Here is a 21498-nt window from a genome sequence, read left to right on the forward strand (position 1 = left end):
TGCTTGATTAATATTTTATCAAGCCTATTTTCTTTGTGGGAGAATGAGTATAAAAGCTGAGTCTTACTTTGAATTTAGCACTAATTGAAACTTTCTTTGTCTGTCCGGGCTGGTCTAACAGAATACCATGGACCAAGTGGCTTATAAATAACAGAAATGTATTTCTCACGGTTCCGGAAGCTGGGAAGTCCAAGATCAAGGTGCTGGCAGATTCAGTGTCTGCTGAGGGCCCACTTCCTGGTTCATACAACCATCTTCTCGTACCCTTACATGGTGGAAGGGGAAAGGGAGCTCTCTGTGATCTCTTTTATGAGGACACTAAACCCATTCATTAGGGATCTACCTTCATGACCTAATCACCTCTCCAAAACCCCACCACCAAATAACATCACACTGGGGACTAGGTTTCAACATGAATTTTGGGAGGACACAAAGATTGCCTATAACAAACTCAGACTACGTGTGGATATGGCCAATATTGAGTTAGCCTCCATTTAGTCACTCTGGGTCTACCATGCTCTTTCTTAAGAGTCCCTGGGGAAGGAAGGGCACCAGGAGGGGACAAAAGAAAAGGGGAGACTGGGAATGCTGGACACAATGCAGAGTACTAACCACTATACGACCATGGCAGTGCTGCAAATCTTTTTTTAATTAATTAATTAATTAATTTTATTTTTGGCTGTGTTGGGTCTTCGTTGTTGCGCTCGGGCTTCCCCTAGTTGTGGCGAACAGGGGCTATACTTCGTTGAGGTGCATGGGCTCCTCCTTGCGGTGGCTTCTGTGGTTGCGGCGCATGGGCTCTAGGCGCACAGGCTTCAGTAGTTTTGGCTCGCAAGCTCAGTAGTTGCAGCACAGGGGCTTAGTTGCTCCGCGGCATGTGGGATCTTCCTGGACCAGGTCTTGAACCTGTGTCCCCTGCATTGGCAGGTGGATTCTTAACCACTACACCACTCAGCGAAGTCCCAGTGCTGAAAATCTAATAGGGCAAGCTCCAAGGAGCTCTTGACGTACTGGCCAGGCTCACTTGGTCTGGACTGAAGATGGCCCATATAGTCCATGAAGCTCTCTTGTTTCATGGTAATACAGATGGCATATGCATAAATCTGCCAAGCAGCAAGTAAGAGACAAAGGGTTCTTTCCCAGGGTTTCTTATGGAATGTTGAGGATAAACCATAGCTCCCAGGAAAGACTGCCTAAATCCTGGCTCCTCTCTAGGGTTTATTATTTGCTAGCCTCCATCTTTTATCAAAGTCTTTCTTTCTTTTTTTTTTTTTGCCTCCAGCTGTTCCAATCTGGTTTAGCTGGGCTAGTTCAAGGAAAGAAGAGATCATGGCCCAAGTTTGGGCCAGAGAAGTAACAGTGCAGGAGCACCTCCCTGTGGCTGAGTGGCAGGAGAGCAAGAAACTTTAGCTCCTGGATCTACCCAAAGCAAGAGAGAAATGCAAGCAAATGATTTGTGGGAAGTGTAACTTTGGAGTTTATAAGTGGCATTTTCCCTAGACCATCGTGTCTTTAGCACCGCAGGGTTACAGACCATGAGGTCTGAAGTGCAGAAAAAAGATAGGTTCAGAATAGCCACTAAAGTATTTACTTTTTGATTTTTATGTATTTATTTTATAGAAATACAGTTGATTTACAATACCAGTTTCCGATGTACAATATTATGTTAGTTTTAGGTGTACTACATAGTGATTCAATATTTTTCTAGATTATGCTCTATTCAAAGCTATTATAAAATATTGGCTATATTCCCTGTGCTGTATATTACATCCTTGTTATCTTATTTATTTTATACATAGTAGTCTGTACCTTTTAAAACTCCACCCCTATCTTGCCCCCTCCCTCCTTCCTTCCCGCCACTGATAACTAATTTGTTCTCTATATCTTTAAGTCTGTTTCTATTTTGTTATATTCGTTTCAATTTTTAGATTCCACATATAAATGATAACATACAGTATTTGTCTTTCTCTCCCTGACTTATTTCACTAAGCATAATACCCTCCAGGTCCATCCATGTTGTTGCAAATGACAAAATTGCACTCTTTTTTTATGGCTGTGTAGTACTCAATTGTGTATATATACCACGTCTTCTTTATCCATTCATCTGTGGTGGACACTTAGGTTGCCTTCCATATCTTGGCTATTATAAACAATGCTGCTATGGGAGTTCCCTGGTAGTCTAGTGGTTAGGGTTCTGCGCTTTCACTGCAGAGGCCTGGGTTCAATCCCTGGTCGGGGAACTGAGATCCCACAAGCTGTGCAGTGTGGCCAAAAAAAATGCAGCTGTGAACACTGGGATGCATATATCTTTTCAAATTATTGTTTTCATTTTCTCTGGATGTATACCCAGGAGTGGAATTGCTGGATCATATGGTAGTTCGAGTTTTAGTCACTGAAATTTTTAAAGCCATGAATGTAATTTAGCAGGAACACTATCACAGGCAATCATTTTTTGTTTTGTTGCTAAAGCTGTTGGATACATGTTAGAATGATTTTTTTTTTGTCTGAGTGTATGACAGGAAAATAATGTTTAAATCAATATGTAAATCAAAGCATCTCCACTAGCATTATTAATCTAGAAGGAAGTATTACATAGACAATAGTAAAAGGAAGGACATTTAGTCTATATTTTCAAATGGGACTTGATCATTTAAAGTTGTTCACTGGCAAAATTTTTCACCAAGTTAGTATAGATTATATGCTACTTCATAAAAGATAGCAATAATGAAGTTTGGGTTTTTTGTTTTGTTTTTCAGTATCTGTCTTCAGAGAAAAATCCTAAAACTTGTAGGGATTTCTGATGCCAGAAAATTTTGATATATAAGAGTATATTTAGCAATCAGGGTGACTTAGATCATGGTAAGTGGCATATGTATAATTATAATTTGCATTCCAGTTATTTAAACTGAGATATCCTTGATCAGGTTGAACACACTGTGAGTAGAAGATCTCTTCTTCCAAGAAATAAGATGGAGACAGTCTTTGGAGAATGGCCTCACTGAATTGGTAAGTTAACTTTCTCCGGATTTTGATGACTTCCCCAGTCCTTCCATAATTCCTCAGTGCTCTGGCCATTTTCTGGTAAGTCATGGTCTTCCGATTGCCTTTTCTTTTCCCCCAAAGTTGGGCAAGTTTTTCTTTGTTTTTTGATACAAACTGAAAGATGCCTTTGGTTTGATCTATCCATTGAATACAAGATGCCATCTCGGGATTACACAGGGATTCATGAAGGTATTCAAACAGTCGGAGCTTCTTCCTGCCTAAAATAGAGGAAAACAATGTCATACTTCACCATGGCTCTACACAAGGAACATCCTTGGGAAGCGTTTGTTGACTGACTACACAATTCAAAGTTGCATTGGGACTGGTTTTCTTCCTACTCACCCCTTAGAATGCATTTATGGTATCATTTTATGGGACTTGAAAATCAAGGGTCTATTTGGCCTACTGCAGTTTCAACTGAACCTTTCTTTGTTAGGGAAGTTGTCCAAAATTTTGTACCGTCCTTCACTGGAGAAGGGAAGCATGGCATCTCTCTACTCGAGTCTCCCATTTGTCACGTGGTCTTTTGTCACAGTTAAATCTTGACTTCTAATTTTATGTTGTATGTTAAACTGTCTACAGAACAACAAGACTGAGCAAAATGGACTGCAAAGTTTAGTGGTTTTAAAGAGAAGTCTCAAAAGCCATTTCCAAAAGACAACTCATTTGAAGGGGCTTTATTCAAATAAGTTAAGTCAAATGAGGTAAGGAAGGTGAATGTATTTTGCAAAATGTAAAACAGTGTGCAAATACAAATGAAATCAGTAACAGACATGTAAAAATGCTAACTCCGGTTCTGCATAACTACTTGAAAAAATAAAGAAGAGAAAAAAACCAGAGTCGAAATGCCAAAATATCTTCATGACATTTTGACATTATTAGTGAGCAATGACAGTGAGCATTGTGGTATTTTTTCATTGCAGTGAAATAAGATGGTACTGCCAGAGTTTTTAATCTCTTTTAGGAGCATAGCCCTTTATATTTCAGAATAACTAGAAAGGAAACTTTGGGAAGATTTGTTGCTATGGTTTTTGCTTGTTTGGTGGATTGGAGAACAAAGGTGACAACCGGTTTTGTGACTTCTGAATTGGCCTGTAAACACCATGTCCCACCAGATCTGTCAGTAGCTAAAAGCTCCACAGCCAAATTCCATTTTCCCCTTGAGAAAGTAGAATAGTGGATTCTCAAACTGCTTTAAACAGTCTCTGGGGTGTAATACTCATGCATCTGTCATCATTCATCCAAAAACCTCAAAGGTTTTTACAAAGATTATCTTTTGCGTTATATTATCTTGAGTTTATGAATTGAGAAATGAAAGGGACTTACCAAAAAATACATCATGAATTAAAGTCACAGCCTTAAAGAAGTTCTGTGGCTCTCACCCAGTGGTCAAATCAATTATAATGGATTCTCATCTTTAAAAGTTTGTTTTTCAATTTTGAAAAAAATGTTTAAGTTTTTACTTTTTGAAACTAAAAGTATTATATGATAAAAAATTCAAACAGAAGCACAAACGGAAAGTAAAAACTCCAATCTATCCTACATATTTCTAGAAAATAATTTGTTTTGCCTATATAAACATATGTGTATCCTTTAAAAATTAAAAATGGGGGCTTCCCTGGTGGCGCAGTGGTTGAGAGTCCGCCTGCCGATGCAGGGGACACGGGTTCGTGCCCCGGTCCGGGAAGATCCCACATGCCGCGGAGTGGCTGGGCCCGTGAGCCATGGTGGCTGGGCCCGTGAGCCATGGCCGCTGAGCCTGCGCGTCCGGAGCCTGTGCTCCGCAACGGGAGAGGCCACAACAGTGAGAGGCCCGCATATCGCAAAAAAAAAAAAAACCAAAAAAAAAAATTAAAAATGGTATCACAGTATTTTGTACTTTTTCCAGTGAATAATATATCTTAAATAAAATCATAGAACAATATAGAGATTAGCTATAGATAGAGGAAATACTAAACTGTTGACAAAGGTTACTTGTGGGGCATAGCATGGGAAGAAAGAACATTTTTTCACTTGTTCTTTACATACTTCTGAATCAGTTGAATTCTTAATAATGAGCATTATTACTTTTGAATTATGGGATTAAAAAGGATTAAAACAAAACCCAAAATGTATTTAGAGCTCTTTCTGTTTCAATACTTAAAGTATGCCTTTTGCTCTTTAATAACTATATATGTTCTATTTTTATGCATGTACTATTTTTCTCTCAATAATGAATTCCCGAATTATTTTGAAATTTCATTGTTTTAAATGTATCACTATTTCAGGTGATAAGTGGTAAATGATACATTCCCTAATGGCGAGATCCACAGCCGAAAACATCAGTGAAAAGATACAGGCGCCACACCCTGGATTTAGTAACTGGTTGGTTTGTTTGTTTAAAAAAAAAATAGGTGACAGAGGTAGAAGTGTTATTGGCCTCATATTAAATTACTACCATTATTTAATATTCAATAGTAATATTCAGTAGATTCACTTTACTTATGTGATTTTATACATTATTCCTTGCTGGATTAGAATATTACTGCATAGTTAGACTTTTACAATTCTAGGATACAGTATACTGTTTTATAAGAACAAAACTAGTTATCTCAAAAAATATTCATTTAAAATAATTTTAAGTATGGACAGCTACATGTAAAAGAATGAAATTAGAAGATTTTTCCACACATTTACAAAAATAAACTCAAAATGGACTAAAGACCTAAATGTAAGACCAAAAACCATAAAACTCCTAGAAGGAAACAAAGCACTAGGCAGAACCTCTTTGACAAAAATTGTAGCAATATTTTTTTTGATCTGTCTCCTAAGGCAAAGGAAACAAGAGCAAAAATAAACAAATGGGACCTAATTAAACTTAAAAGCTTTTGCACAGCAAAGGAAACCATCAACAAGACAAAAGGGCAACCTACTGAATGGGAGAAAATATTTGCAAATGATATGACCAAAAAATGGTTAATATCAAAAATATGTAAATAGCTCGTGCAACTCAATATCAAAAAACAAACAACCCAATTAAAAAATTGGCAGAAGACCTGAATAGACATTTTCCCAAAGACATACAGATGACCAACAGGCACATGCAAATCTGTGCGATGTTTATGCTCAACATCGCTAAAGATTCAGAAATGCAAATTAAAACCACAATGAGATATCACCTCACACCTGTCAGAATGGCTATAACTTTTTAAAAAATCACAAATAACAAATGTTGGCAAGGATGTGGAGAAAAAGGAGCCCTTGTACACTGTTGATAGGAATATAAATTGATAGAGCCATTGTGGAAAACAGTGGGGAGATTCCTCAAAAACTAAAAATAGAGCTACCAGGGACCTCCCTGGCGGTCCAGTGGTTAAGACTCCGCGTTTCCAATGCAGGGGGCTTGGGTTCAATCCCTTGTTGGGGAGCTAAGATCCCACGTGCCGCATGGCACGGCCAAAAAAAACAAAAAAGAACTACCCTATGACCCAGCAATTCCACTCTTGGGTATATATCCAAAGAAAATGAAAACACTAATTTGAAAAGTTACATGCTTTCCAATGTTCATAGCAGCATTATTTATAATAGCCAAGATATGGATGCAACCTAAGTGTCCATAAACAGATGAATGGATAAAGAAGATGTATATATACATACAATGGAATATTATCCATTAAAAAAAAAATAAAATCTTGCCACTTACAACAAAGTGGATGGGCCTAGAAGGTATTATGCTAAGTGAAGTAAGTCAGAGAAAGACAAATACTGTATGTTATCTCTTATGTGTGGAATCTAAAAAATAAACAGAAAAAATTTTAAAAATTAACAAATGAATGTAACAGAATAGAAACAGACCCACAGATATAGAGAACAAAGTAGTGGTTACCAGTGGGGAGAGGGAAGGAGGGAGGAGCAAGATTGGGGTACAAACTACTACGTATAAAAGAAATAAGTTACAAGGATATACTATGCAGCACAGGAAATATAGTCAATATTTTATAACAAAAATGCAGTACAAGCTATAAAAATTTTGAATCACTATGTTATAAACCTGGAACTAATAATATAAATCAACTATACCTCAATTAAAAAATAAAATAAAAATTAAAAAAAAATAATTTTAAGTAGCTATGATAAGGGATCATTTTTTAAATTACACTATAAAATTGGGATGCATCTTATATGTCTTTGTATATCAGAGGTACTTTACTATCACAAACAACATTGCAAGGAACATCCTAATACATATATATGCACACACATGCATCTAAGGTATTCGGGGAAATATCCATAGTGCCAGACTATGAGCCTAATGCTTTACATGGATCTTCTCACTTAATTTTTATAGCAACCTTACAATGTCTGTACAATTATTATTATTTGTTTGCTTTTTTTTGAATAAGGAGACTGTGGTACAGAAGGTTAAGTAAGTGATTTGGGCAGGGTCACATAATCAACCCAGAGTTCACACTCAACCACTAAGTGAGTTATATAGTCACTAAGAGTCAAAAGATATGAACATTTAAAATTTTGGTAGGTACTGCTAAATTGCCTTACAAAACTTTGTAAAAATTTATACTCTCTTTAATAATGCACGTGAATGTGTGTGGCCCACATCTTAGCCAACAGAGGCCATTATCCTACTTTAACACTTTGCCTACCTGTTAGATGAGATCATCTTCATTTATGAAATCAAGATTTCAAATTTATGAAATAAAGTTATGATGGAACTTGGAAAACTTAATAGAGATGATTAAGTTTGTGGAGAACTTAATAGAGATGATTTCTATCCTGAGGGCTTCACAGTTGAAATAAGACTGCTAAAATAATTTACGGAAAAGTTCCCCCTTCTATACCTAAAATGTATATACCTTATTCCTTTTTTATTGAAGTATAGTTGATGTACAATATTATATAAGTTACAGGTTTACAATATAATGATTCACAATTTTTAAAGGTTATATGCCATTTAAAGCTATTCTAAAATAATGGCTATATTCTCTGTGTTGTAGAATATAGCCTTGTAGCTTATTTTATACATAATACCTCTTAATCCCCTACTCCTATACTGCCCCTCCCCGCAATGGTAATCACTCGTTTGTTCTCCATATCTTACACCTTATTCTTGAATACAGATTTACTTGACTGAAGTGACACTTTGCACCTTTACAACATCTCTATGAAGCTATAGGAAAGCTCACCCAAGATAAACAGCTTGGAGTAGTTTGTCTGTCAGAGTTAAATTACTCTCAACTGTGAGAAGAGAATATTTTGCAAATCAATTCCAAACTCAGATATGAAATTCCCTTAAAGCTGCTTTGATGAAGATTTGACTCTTTTACCTATGCGAGGAGTAATGGATCCACATACCTTTTCCTCCCTTTTGCTGGAGAAGAGTAGGTTGCACCAGCTGGTTTTCAGGGATGTTCTGCAGAGACTGATGAATATTTCCTTCAAAATAGAGGTCCGCAGCACTGTTCTATATAAATAATGTATCAGGATGTTAAGTGGGACTTCCCGTGTGGCCCCCAATTGGTGGCCAAAGTCAAAAGCTGAGGGCAAAAAGAGTGTTCAGCATCTCTCGAATTCTGAAAATCCCTACCTTCAACTGCTGTCTCCCAGGGCAGAGCTAGCATCAAACCCATATATGGAGAGGGCCAAGGGACAGAGGGTAATCTGAGGCTTTGTGAGGAGTTCTGTATCTTCCCCTCCCTATGAGAAAGGAGAGTGGGTTGCTTCCTCCTTTCCCCTAAAAATGCCCAGCAAGAAAGATCCAAAAGAATCATTAGTAGAAACTGAGGCGCCAGCAAAAAGGGAAGATGGGCTTCCATTCCTGAGCTGGATGCCCATCTGGCAAGAGAAGATAAGAGGAGAAAGATGGCAGCTGAGGGAGGACAGAGGCAAGAGAGGCAGGAAGAAGCAGCCTGAGTTCCTACCATTACATATGGCAAGGAAATGTGGGCCTCCATGGGTTAACTAGACATGGTGGTGGAAGGGGGTGGACTTGAGCCCTCCTTATACAGGAGGGCTGCCCAGCAGGTAAGGAGTCCCCACCACAAGAGGCTGTGCAGTGTATGCTGGGGATGGAAGCTGAAGTGGAAATAGGGTAGCCAGATCTAGCAAATAAAAATATTAGGCATCCTATATTTTATAGGTTGCCAGGTTACCTGGCAACCCTAAGGGGAGGTGAGAGAGGTTAAAGTAAAACCCAAACTCCCTCTTTAAAGAAATGTCTTGTTGGAGAGGCCCTGATAGTATAATTTACAGGGACAGAAAAAGGACATTTGACATACTATGGTTGAAGGTAATAACTGAAAAAAAACTTTAATATTTATACTCTACCACATTAAGACTGCTTGATAAAAGGGACACATCAAGGAAACAATGCAGGTAATTTCCTGGCAGTCAAGTGGTTAGAACTCGGCACATCCACTGCAGGGGGCATGGGTTCCATCCCTGGTCAGGGAACTAAGATCCCACATGCCGCAACATGGCCAAAATAAATAAATAGATAAATAAGAAGAAGAAGAAAGAAAGAACATAAACAATGTAAAAGAACACATGGAAGGAGAGGTAGATGGTGGGGACACTCCCGTTTGCAGAAGGCTACTAAAATAGAAATGAATTGGTCCAATACACATAGCTAGCTCTGAGCTTGGGAGGGGAAATAGAGCAGGTTAATACAAGATTGTGGGTAAAGCCAGTGCAGGGAACGTTTTAGGGGATCCATAACTTTCCTGCAGCTTTTCGGATGGACTGAGGAGAAGCATTGATGTGAGAACCCTAAAATACCTCCTCTATAGAAATCATTCAAACCCATCTGAAGTCAGATGAAGGACAATGATAAAGCGCAGTTTCCTTCTTGACAGCATTGATGGTCCCCCACACTGACCATCAAATTCACCAAGGGGAAGGCTGGGACAAATAGGAAATTTGCCTGTTACTGAGGGATGCTGGTCCCCTGGTAAAAGTACTCACTATTACTGTTCTCCAATTGTAGACAGGTTCCTCTGTGGGCAGCACATCATAGCTGTTGGAATTTCCTCTGACATGAGAACAGTGGTTGATGAAAGCCAGGTAATTTCTGTAATCTATTTAAAAACAGGGAAAGAAACTGACAAAGTCAAAGTTTATATTTGTGTGTGTGTGTGATGCTTATACATGTTTATATGCTTATATACGTGATTGCTCTTGGCATTTTTATATTGAGATGTTAAATTTATTTAGGATAAAGAACATAGGCAGATCTGTCTCCTAATGCAAAAGAAATAAAAGCAAATTAAACAAATGGGACCTAATTAAACTTAAAAGCTTTTGCACAGCAAAGGAAACCATTGACAAAACAAAGACAACCTATACAATGGGAGAAAATATTTGCAAATGATGTGACTCACAAGGGGGTTAATATCCAAAATATATAAAGAGCTCATATAACTCAATATCAAAAAAATAAACAACCCAATCAAAAAATGGGCAGAAGACCTGAATAGACATTTCTCCAAAGAAGACACACAGATGGCTAATAAGCACATGAAAAGATTCTCAACATTACTAATTATTAGAGAAATGCAAATCAAAACAACAATGAGAAATATCCTCACACAAGTCAAAATGGCTATCATCAAAAAGTCTACAAATAATAAATTCTGGAGAGGATGTGGAGAAAAGGGAACCCTTGTATGCTATTAGTGGGAATGTAAATCGGTGCAGCCACTATGGAAAACAGTATGAAGGGCCCTCAAAAACACAACTACCATATGATTCAGCAATTCCACTCCTGGATATATTCAATATACCTGAAGAAAATGAAAACTAATTCAAAAAGATACATGCATCCCAATGTTCATAGTAGCACTATTTACAGTAGCCAAGACATGGAAGCAACCCAAGTGCCCAATCAACAGACAAATGGATAAAGAGGATGTGGTATATATATACACAATGGAATATTACTCGGCTATATAAAAAAAATGAAATTCTGCAATTTGTGGCAACATGGATGTACTGAGAGAATGTTATGCTTAGCGAAATAAGTCAGACAAAGACAAGTGCTGTATGATATCACTTATATGTGGAATCTAAAAAATAATACAAACAGAAACAGACTCTCAGATATAGATAACAAACTTGGGGGCGCTTCCCTGGTGGCGCAGTGGTTGAGAGTCCGCCTGCCGATGCAGGGGACATGGGTTTGTGCCCCAGTCCGGGAAGATCCCACATGCCACGGAGCGGCTGGGCCCGTGAGCCATGGTCGCTGAGCCTGCGCGTCCAGAGCCTGTGCTCCGCAATGGGAGAGGCCACAGCGGTGAGAGGCCCGCGTACCGCAAACAAACAAACAAACAAAAACAGAGTCTGCCTGCCAACGGGTTTGAGCCCTGGTCTGGGAAGATCCCACATGCCTCAGAGCAACTAAGCCTGTGTGCCACAATTACTGAGCCTGTGCTCTAGAGCCCGCGAGCCACAACTAATGAGCCTGTGTGCTGCAACTACTGAAGCCCGCGTGCCTAGAGCCCGTGCTCCACAAGAAGAGAAGCCACCGCAATGAGAAGCCTGTGCACCACAACCAAGAGTAGCCCCTGCTCGACACAATTAGAGAAAGCCCATGCACAGCAACAAAGACCCAAGGCAGCCAAAAAATATAAATAAATAAATTTAAACAAAACAAAAACAAACTTGGGGCTACAAAAGGGGAGAGGAAAGCAGAGAGGGACAATTTAGCAGTGTGGGATAAACAAATACAAACTACCAGCAGAAGGGGACTGACATCTTTACCTGAGGAGTACTGAAGATCACCAGTTGAATGTTGCCTCAGTACTTCAAAAGCATCTTCAAATGCTTGACCCAGCTTGTCTTGTTCAACACAAGCCTGTTAGAACAATTGCAGAACTCTGGAGTTAGGAAATTACCAGTAGAACTTAATTTTCCTGATATAAAGGAGGGTTTGTTTCTCAACCACAGCACTATTGACATTTTAGATTGACAAAGACTGTTGCAAAGGGGTTGCCCTGTGCATTGCAGGGTGCTAAACGGCATCGCTGGTCTCTACCCACTAGATGCCAGTAGCACTCCCACAGTTGTGACAAACAAAAAATGTCTCAGACATAGCCAAATATACCCTGGGGAACAACATCAACCCTGGCTGAGATCCATTGCTCTGTAACATAGTATTTAGAGAGCAACCTCATTCTATAGTATAGTATTCAACATTTTATAAATTTTTAGCAAGGAGTTATATAGCAGGAGACTGATTTGGAAAAAGGGATCAGGGAAATATCTTTAATCAAACAGAATCTGAATCATTATTTAAAAATGAAATGCTCTTAATTTCAAAAGCATGCCTCCAAGACCTAAAATTGAACTGTTTTGCAAACCATTTCATACCCTTATTAATCTAGCCCATATATCTTATTTTCAAAATGGAGGAAGCGTAAAGATTTTTAAATGCCAACTTACCATGCTTCATTAATAAATTGACAATTCTGAAAAAGATTAATATTTAAAAAACAAAATTAAATAGTGTTTCTATTTAATTTGCCTCTGAATTAAAAGACTTTACTTAAAATATTTTCTGAATATACCTTATATAAACCAAAAGTACCGTCTGAATTCTCTTTGATGAGTACAAATTTTCTTTCTACAGAAATTTCCTACAAAAATTTATTTTTGCTTTTCTGTCATCACAAAACTTTTTTTTTTAAATTAATTAATTTATTTATTTTGGCTGCATTGGGTCTTCGCTGCTGTGCGTGGGCTTTCTCTAGTTGCAGAGCACGGGCTCTAGGAGCACAGGCTTCGGTAGTTGTGGCTTGTGGGCTCTAGAGCGCAGGCTCAGTAGTTGTGGCACCATGTACTTAGTTGCTCCGTGGCATGTGGGATCTTCCTGGACCAGGGCTCGGACTCGTGTCCCCTGCATTGGCAGGCGGATTCTTAACCACTGTGCCACCAGGGATGTCCTACAAAACTTCTTAAATGTTAAATAGCTACATATGTATAACTGAATCATTTTGCTATACATTTGAAACTAACGCAACATTGTAAATTAACTATACTTCAATAAAAAGAGATTAAAAAATAAATAAAATAGCTAGAGTTAATTACACAAACTATTTATATTGATATGAAAATATAGAAATAATTCGAGTATGTTTAAATATTTTTAAATTCTTTTAAATATTAAAGTATTAAAAAGTTCTGGAAATCAAAATCTTTTTTACCTTAGCATGGCTCTCCATTTATAACAGTGATTTTTTTTTTTTTGTAAGTTTCTGGTGTCATATGGACTTCTGAGAATCTGGTGAAAGACATGCTTTTTCTCTCATGAAATGTGAATTTACATTACAAATAAAACGTACTCCATGAAAACTGTCGGTGGACTTTCTAAAATCCTAGATTAAGAACTCTGGTCTATAATTTTACATTATTTACATTCTTATCTCTGTAAGTAATGTAGATTTTGTTTTAAATAAACAATTATCATACTGACCCACATTAAATGTTTTCAAACTTTATGTTCTATAGAACTACACAAAACAAACAAATCCACGTAACAAGAAAGAGCGGGTGGTGGGTCCACATTGCTTACCATTTCATTTAGCACATGAAGCAACTCTGTTTATACAAGTTTTTAGCATTTATCCTGCAAACACAATGAGCTTACTCTTTAATATTTAACACTGCATAATATGATTAGATGATATAATCTAATGCTATTATTATACATATCCATAATGTAGCAATACAATATGTCAAACATCGAAATTCTATTCTGCTCTTTGAAATCACTATGTCATTTAAAAGAGAATATGACAAGAAAAACCATAAAAAAAGGTAACTATGGGAGGTGATGAATGTGTTAACTAATTTTACTGTGGTAATCCTTTCTCAGTGTATATGTATGTCAAATCATCATGTTGTACACCTTAAACTTACACGCACAATATGTCAATTATATCTCAAGAAAGCTGAAAAAAAATACAGCTTCTCAATGTGGGAGATGTTGAAGAATTTAGCAAAAACTTTAAAAAAAAGAAGAAAATCCATAAATCACATTTTGGGCTATAGTCCCTAATGAATATTATCAGTACATATGTTTTTAAAAGGCCATGTCAGTAACTTTCAATTAATTATGCCTCAGCTCATAAGCACCGAAGCAAATACATACTCAGGTGAGTGTTGTACTTTGAATTAAATACTTAAATGAGACTACTCCCTTTGACTAAAATACCCCACAAAACTATCATGACTCTTAAAAGTAGCAAACCCAAAGGGAAGAAAAAAGCTTGAAAACATTATTGATCACTTCAATTGCTTAATATTTCTAGTATTGGAACAGGCAGTCAATGAGAAATACTCATTAGGCCAGAGAAGAAAATTAACACTTATTACAAAGAGTTTTGAAAAGCATAAACTAAACACTTACCAGGAAGAAACTTCAGCCCTTTACCAAGTTGTTTCATTAATATCAGAAATAAGACAGAACTGTCAAGAGCTCACTGGCAGAGTTTCATTAAGTAGCTGTTTTTAAGGAAGTGCTACAAAAGGGGATTTTTTTTAAAAGATACAGTGCCTTCATTATTTCTATTTCATGATATGGCCAGTGGACACCAGAGGCTATTATTTTGAAGAGGCACAGAATATTTGTATCCTATGGGCCAAAAGCATTAGAACAAATCCCATGAAACCCGCCTGCCACCGAGCATAATTTATGGCTCCTCCGGCCTACACAGCCCCACTGGGCACCTCTGACCTGTACAACCCTTGTCCACCTTTCTTTTTCTATTACTCCTATTATTTCTCCCCTGATTCTGGAGCCTACGTTGTTTTTCTTGCCTGAACTATTAACAGCCTTCACTCTGGTCTCTTTCCTCTCAAACCACTTTACTTCTAATGTCGTTCACTGATCGCCCTACTTAGAGATCTTAAAGGCGCAGACCCTTGCCCTGGCATTCGAGGCTCCTCATTCCAGTCTTAATCTTACTTACCACCATGCATTTAAGAGGAGGAAATGAATCCATGCTATGGTCTTCCCTTCTTACCTGGATCCAGTAACAACTCCAAAACAGGAGAAGCTTCTGGGTAGTGATCTGATTGGACATGCTTGAAGCTGCTGCACTTATAGACCAGGTCCAGTTCTCTTATTTAGCTTGAAGGTTGGGATGGTTTTTGCTGGCCCTGATGGAAATTATTGGGGACTTCCTCCACCTATAATGCTTCCTTCCCAGCCCATCCATCTGCCCATTTACCTATTTTATCTTACCTGTCCATCAGAGGCCAATCTAACATTTAGGTATAGTCCAGGTGGAAATAACTTTCCTCTCTGAAGCGCAGGTAGGCAACACCCTTAAGTAACTGTAACCTTCTGTCATTTTAATAGATGTCACATTTAGCCAGGGGGAAAACCACCTAAGAATTTTTTGTAAATGTTATGGGTGGGGAGAGAGATTTTCTGTTTTGCATAGTTGGAATCTGAGCTCACCTTTGATATGGGACTATTGTTCTACACCAATTACTTTTTTGACCGAGTTTTATTATGCAAATGTAAACACACATCCCCTCTTCTGAAATGTAGATGTTTAAGTAAAAAGTGTATAAAACCAAATCGCTAATGTTGATGAGTTTTTAATCTGTACCATCGCCAGTCTACGCCCTTTTCGTGCCACTTTATTTTGTTTGGTTCATTTAGTCAACAAATATATATAAATGAGCTCTTTGCCAGACACCGTCCTGAGTCCAGGGACCACAGCCCTGAACAAGTTCTGGTGAGGAAAAATGATTTTTTTTTTAAAGCAAACTAGAGAAGTGTTATTAACAATAAGTGCTGAGAAAACAGTAAGAGAACGGTCATAGTAAGTGTATACTGTCATGGTGAATGGTCACGAAAATTCTAAGGGAGTGTGTGTGAGCTGAAATCCAAGGATAAGAAAGAGTGAGCAAAAGAAAAGCAGAAATGCAGCGAAGCACCTCTAGTCAGAAGAAACAACAGACGCCAAGAGCCTTAGGTGGAAATGAGTTTGGTTTATTCAAGGCACAAACAAGAAAGCCAGTGCAGCTGGAGGAAAATGAGTGTGGGGTCCAAGAGGCAAAGTTAGCGAGGAAGGAGGAAGGATCCAGATCAATCCACACATCAAGCCAAAAAATAATATAAAACTTTTTCAAGAGAATCTAAACATCACATATGATAGTAGTTACCTCCTTAGCTCCATTTCACAGATGAAGAATCTAAACCGAGGATCAAAGACATTTCATGATTTTTTTTCTAAGGTCCAATTGCTAGTGAGAAATGGGCTGGGCTGGGTCCAGATTTAGGCCCAAATGACTTCATGCACACGCTCTCAACCACATTGGAGCCCTATGTCCGCAGATTAGGTTCCACTGGACTAGGGTTCTTAGTCCCGACGGCAGACTTCATAGCACCCGGCAGATTCTCATAGTAGTACAGGCTTGTTATGTATTTGAAATCAATGGAAAAAAGTCAATTTTCTAAGCCAACATTTTCCCCAACAGGTGTCTCCAAAGTTTTATTCTGCAAGATATAAATAAATGGACCCTGAAAAAGAGTTGAGCAAAACCAATGAGCACATGATGTTTTGGGGGCACAATTCTATAATACAGATGAAAAATAAAAATGCAGTTTTGAGTCCTTTGTAAAGATAAAGTATGAAAATGCTTTCAGCAACTTAAAAAAGAAATGATACACTGTCCTTTTAGCATTCTAGAGAGTAAGGCTCCTATTCCTTGAGAACCTGATGAAAGCTACGATGAGCTCTTTCTCCAGGAAAATGCCATCAGCACATTTTCAGGCAAACTCTCTGAGTCAGGCCAATAGAGCCCACTTTAGGAACTCCTACTGTATTGTAAATATTTTCAAAGCCTTCTTATCTAAGGACTGCTTCTTGAGACACTTGTACCCAATACACACACAAAGCATCTTTTTAGGGGTGGTCATTAGTGTTTCTGTTCACTCTAGAAATGAGCTGAGTAACAAGAGCTCTACAGAGAGGATCCCTGATCAACAGATTCTTTTTTGCAGAAGTTCATTGTCCTCAGTGGCAACTGATATTATTTTAGAAAATTGTAAGCAACAGATGTGGTGGAGTCTAAATCCTATGGTGCCAAGCTTCAGGTGGAAAATTGCTTTTTCTGAGGATAGAGAACTTCAGAACCCAAGAAAAGGAGACTAAATTCAAGCTCTTATCTTTCTTTGCAGTTTCTATTTAAATAATTCGATTCCGGGCTTCCCTGGTGGCGCAGTGGTTGGGAGTCTGCCTGCCGATGCAGGGGACGCGGGTTCGTGCCCCGGTCTGGGAAGATCCCACATGCCGCGGAGCGGCTGCGCCCGTGAGCCGTGGCCGCTGAGACTGCGTGTCCGGAGCCTGTGCTCCGCAACGGGAGAGGGCACAGCAGTGAGAGGCCCGCGTACCGCAAAAAAAAAAAAAAAAAAAAATCGATTCCTTAGGGGACTTAAGAAGTGGGTCTTAATCTTAGTAAGACCTCTGAAAACCTAATAAACAAATAATTTTGCAAGACCGGGAAGAAGGTGCTAGAAAATTTGTTATGTCTCAGTAGAATTCATAGAACCGTAGGTTATGAGACAAATAGCTAATCTTCACCCTCATTTTAATAATAACTTCTACTAGATTACTCTTTGAAATTTATTGAGACTTGTTTTGTGGCCCAATATAGGGCCTATCTTGTTCCATTTGCACTTGAAAGAATATGTGTTTTATAGTTATTATATGTAGTGCTGGATAAATGTCAATTCGATCAAGTTGGTTGATAACGTTATTCAAATCATCCATATCCTTACCGATTTTTTTCTCTGCATTTTCTTTTTTTTTTTTTTTTTTTTTTTTTGGTACACGGGCCTCTCACTGTTGTGGAGCACAGGCTCCGGACGCGCAGGCTCAGCGGCCACGGCTCACGGGCTTAGCCGCTCCGCGGCATGTGGAATCTTCCCGGATCGGGGCACGAACACGTGTCCCCTGCATCGGCAGGCGGACTCTCAACCACTGCGCCACCAGGGAAGCCCTTCTCTGCATTTTCTATCGATTACAGAGATTACAAAGAGGAATGTCAAACTATAGTTGTGGATTTGTCTATTTCTCCCTTTAATTCTGTCAATTTTTGATTTCATGTATTTTGAAGCTCTATTATTAAATGCAGACTCATTTAGAACTGTTATGTGTTCCTGATGAATTGAGCCTTTTATCATTATAAAATTTCTCTCTTTCTTTTTTGCAATCCTTTCTGGTAGTCCTTGAAGTCTGCTTTGATAGTAACCACACTAGCTTTCTTATCCTTTTCACTTTCAACATGTTCTCTTTATCTGTCTTTATATTTAAAGTATGTCTCTTTAAAGCAGCATAGAGTTGGGTGCTGCTTTTTACCTAGTTTGATGATCTCTGCCTTTTTAGTGTTCAGTCCAATTTAGTAATTACTGATATAGTTAGGATTAAATCTACCATCTTGCTATTTGTTTTCTATTTGTTCTGTTTATTTTTTGTTCCTTTGTTCTTCCTTCCCTGCTTTCTTTTGGATTAAATAAGTATTTTATTATTTCATTATATTTCCTTCATTAGCTCTTTATAATGTCATGGTAAAATAACGGTATGACATACTTCTGTAATTTATCTTTAGCGGTTACAATATGCATTCTTCATTTATCAAGTCTACCACTATTATACCACGTCATGTATAAGAAACTGTTATACCACTTCATAAGGTAAGAAACTTACCACAGTATAATTCCATTTACATCCCCTCCTATCCTTTGTGCTACTCCTGTCACATATTTACTTCTACATAGGCCAGCATAATAGATTATTTAACCCTCACAATAATGCCCTGGGTTCCAACTGTGGCTCCATTGCACCTATCTGTGTAAACTTGGACAAGTTATTTAACCTCCCAGTTTCCTCTATAAAGTGTAGATAATGATTTTACTTACCACATAGAGTTATTGTGAAAATCTGAGTGAATTTATGTCATGTACTTTGGACAGTCCAAGCATTTAATAAATGTTGAACGAACGTTAGGTCCTGCTTTATAAGTATTGCAGATGAAGTAACAAAGCCTCAAGGGAAGTTAAATGACTTAAGATCACACAGTGAGTGATAGAAATGAAGGCTTTCAAACCAGTTCTATCTGACTCCAACCAAAGCCTTTTAACCATTCAACCAGAATTTGCTTCCTTATCTATGGAGTAAGACTGAGAACAAGCATGAGAACAAGAATTCGCTAATGGCCTTATGTAAAAGGGCTCTTGAGAGGTTTTACTGAGATAGCATAGGAACAGAGTAGTAAACACACCCGATGGTAGCTATTAATCACAAAACTGCTCCTATTTACCACACCTGGGACCCTCACCACACCTGGGACCTTCACCACACCTGAGACCTGCAGCCACCTGGCAAGTGGCAGAGCCAGGACTCAAACCCAGGTCTTTCCTGCCATGTCTGGTGCCTCTTCCCAACAACCAGGTTGTGTAAAAATTCTCCATAACAACATGGTAAATCAACTATACTCCAATAAAATTTTTTTTCAATAAAACTTCTTTAAAAATTAAAAAAAAATAGGCAAAGGCAAGAAAACGAATTCTCCATAGGCTCTAGTATTTACTGTAATTACTGTAATAGCTCCCACCACTGCTCACACCAATGGAGGAAACTCCTCTGACACAGGACTGGTAAAAAAAAGCCACCCAGCTCCACAGAGAGGCGGGGAGCCAGCAGATTTACTCTCCTGCTTTCTGTGGAGGCGCTGAAGGAGTGCTGGTTTGTTAGTCCTGTGTTCAGAGCCATGACAGAGCCTGTGCAAGGGCTGTCTCTAGTCCTAAAACAGCTAAGTTCTGACAACCTACTGGTGTACCTGCTGCATTCTAGGCAGGCAGCGGTGAGCTAACCCATTGTGAAATTTGTATACATCTTTATCTGGAACCCCAAGAGCAAGAATGCCTCTCCACTTCAGCCCTTCCAGCCTCAGAAGCTTCTGAACCTAAACCATTCACTGGCCTGGGAAAGGGAAGAGGAATGTCTCCTCTCTCTTACTGGGGTCATCATGCATATTTTCACTTTCTAGTTCACTAAGAAGACAGGCTTGCAAGTGATTCTGCTTCATCTCCAGGCCCTTTTGGCTAGGATTTTTTTTTTTCCTAGCGATTTGTGAGTGGCAATTCCCTATGTTTTAACAAAATCGGTTAGCTGGGCAGATATCTTTCATTATGGAGAAGCGGCCTCCCATTCCCACAGAAGTTAACTGGGTAGGGAACTGATAGGGACGGGGTGGGGAGGGGATTCTCTGAGCTCAGAATAGTTTGGGAAACTGACACATTAATGGGATCCCAAGTTACAGCTGTGTGCCTATAACAGCCTAGATGTTTCTGGTTCCAGTTACTAATCGTCATGATATTTACAGCTTCTCTGTATTTAACTTTTATCAGATAACTACAATTAGCAATGAAAAGACTCACTAAAAGAGAAATCTGTAGAGTGCCTTTGGTATGGTTAGAAAAGAGAGAAACCTTTCAAAGACTTTCTTCAAGGGGTTCTCAGTACTGTTTTGCTCCAGTTTTTTACAACTTTCCTATAATCTTCATTATAACAACCACGATAATATAACCTTACACTTTCATAAGATTCTGTCATTTCCAGCATTATCTCTGCTATAGTACCTTGCCAACTTTGGGGGGCAGGTGGAGGGAGCAAATCTTACATGTCTTTTGCTTTCCCAAAGCAGGTGGTAAAACACTATAACACAACATAGGGCTTCAGTGGAGGTTGGATGGGTGAATGAGTACATTGTATCACTGAACTCTCACAACCGCCCATAACGCTGGCAGGGCAGGTATTATTCCCATTTTGCCGGTGAGGAAACTGATGCCCAGGGAGATCAGAGGTCACTCAGTGAGTGAGTGTTAGGTTTAGAATTGGGATTTCCTTGTTCTCAATTCAGCTTTTCAGATATCGTCTCTGGGGAACATTGGCAGATACCAACTAACTTTTTTTTTTTTTTTTTTCCGGTACGCGGGCCTCTCACTGTTGTGGCCTCTCCCGTTGCGGAGCACAGGCTCCGGACGCGCAGGGTCAGCGGCCATGGCTCACGGGCCCAGCCGCTCCGCGGCATGTGGGATCTTCCCGGACCGGGGCACGAACCCGCGTCCCCTGCATCGGCAGGCGGACTCTCAACCACTGCGCCACCAGGGAAGCCCTGTGGTGGCTTCTCTTGTTGCGGAGCACGAGCTCTAGGCGTGCGGGCTTCAGTAGTTGTGGCTCGCAGGCTTAGTCGCTCCGTGGCATGTGGAATCTTCCCAGACCAGGGCTCGAACCCGTGTCCCCTGCACTGGCGGGCGGATTCTTAACCATTGCACCACCAGGGAAGCCCCACAAATCCATCAACTTTGACAGAAGGTTTTGTTCTGTTTTTAATGCTGTGGTTGAGATTAACAAAAATTAAGAAGTCTGACAATACTAACTAAATGAA

General features: G+C 39.0%; 1 protein-coding gene across 7 annotated transcripts in view; it reads right to left on the minus strand.

Annotated features, from left to right (window-relative positions):
* Positions 1 to 1633: 1633 nt before the first annotated feature.
* SPIC (Spi-C transcription factor) overlaps positions 1634 to 21498 on the minus strand; it is a 51505-nt gene continuing 31640 nt past the window's right edge. For 4 of the 7 annotated variants that reach the window (XM_030856268.3, XM_060306907.2, XM_060306910.2 and 1 more), the window contains 6 exons: positions 16210 to 16567; positions 12475 to 12500; positions 11794 to 11887; positions 10000 to 10112; positions 8392 to 8500; positions 1634 to 3260 (listed from right to left, as the gene is read on the minus strand). In XM_030856268.3, the coding sequence (XP_030712128.2) occupies positions 2833 to 3260; positions 8392 to 8500; positions 10000 to 10112; positions 11794 to 11887; positions 12475 to 12477 (747 nt within the window). In that variant the 5' untranslated portion in view covers positions 12478 to 12500; positions 16210 to 16567 and the 3' untranslated portion in view covers positions 1634 to 2832. The remainder of the gene's footprint in view (positions 3261 to 8391; positions 8501 to 9999; positions 10113 to 11793; positions 11888 to 12474; positions 12501 to 16209; positions 16568 to 21498) is intronic. The other 3 variants (XM_060306911.2, XM_030856264.3, XM_030856270.3) reach the window with 2 other exon arrangements.

This window comes from Globicephala melas, chromosome 10, assembly GCF_963455315.2.
Source record: "Globicephala melas chromosome 10, mGloMel1.2, whole genome shotgun sequence".
Lineage (NCBI taxonomy): Eukaryota > Metazoa > Chordata > Mammalia > Artiodactyla > Delphinidae > Globicephala > Globicephala melas.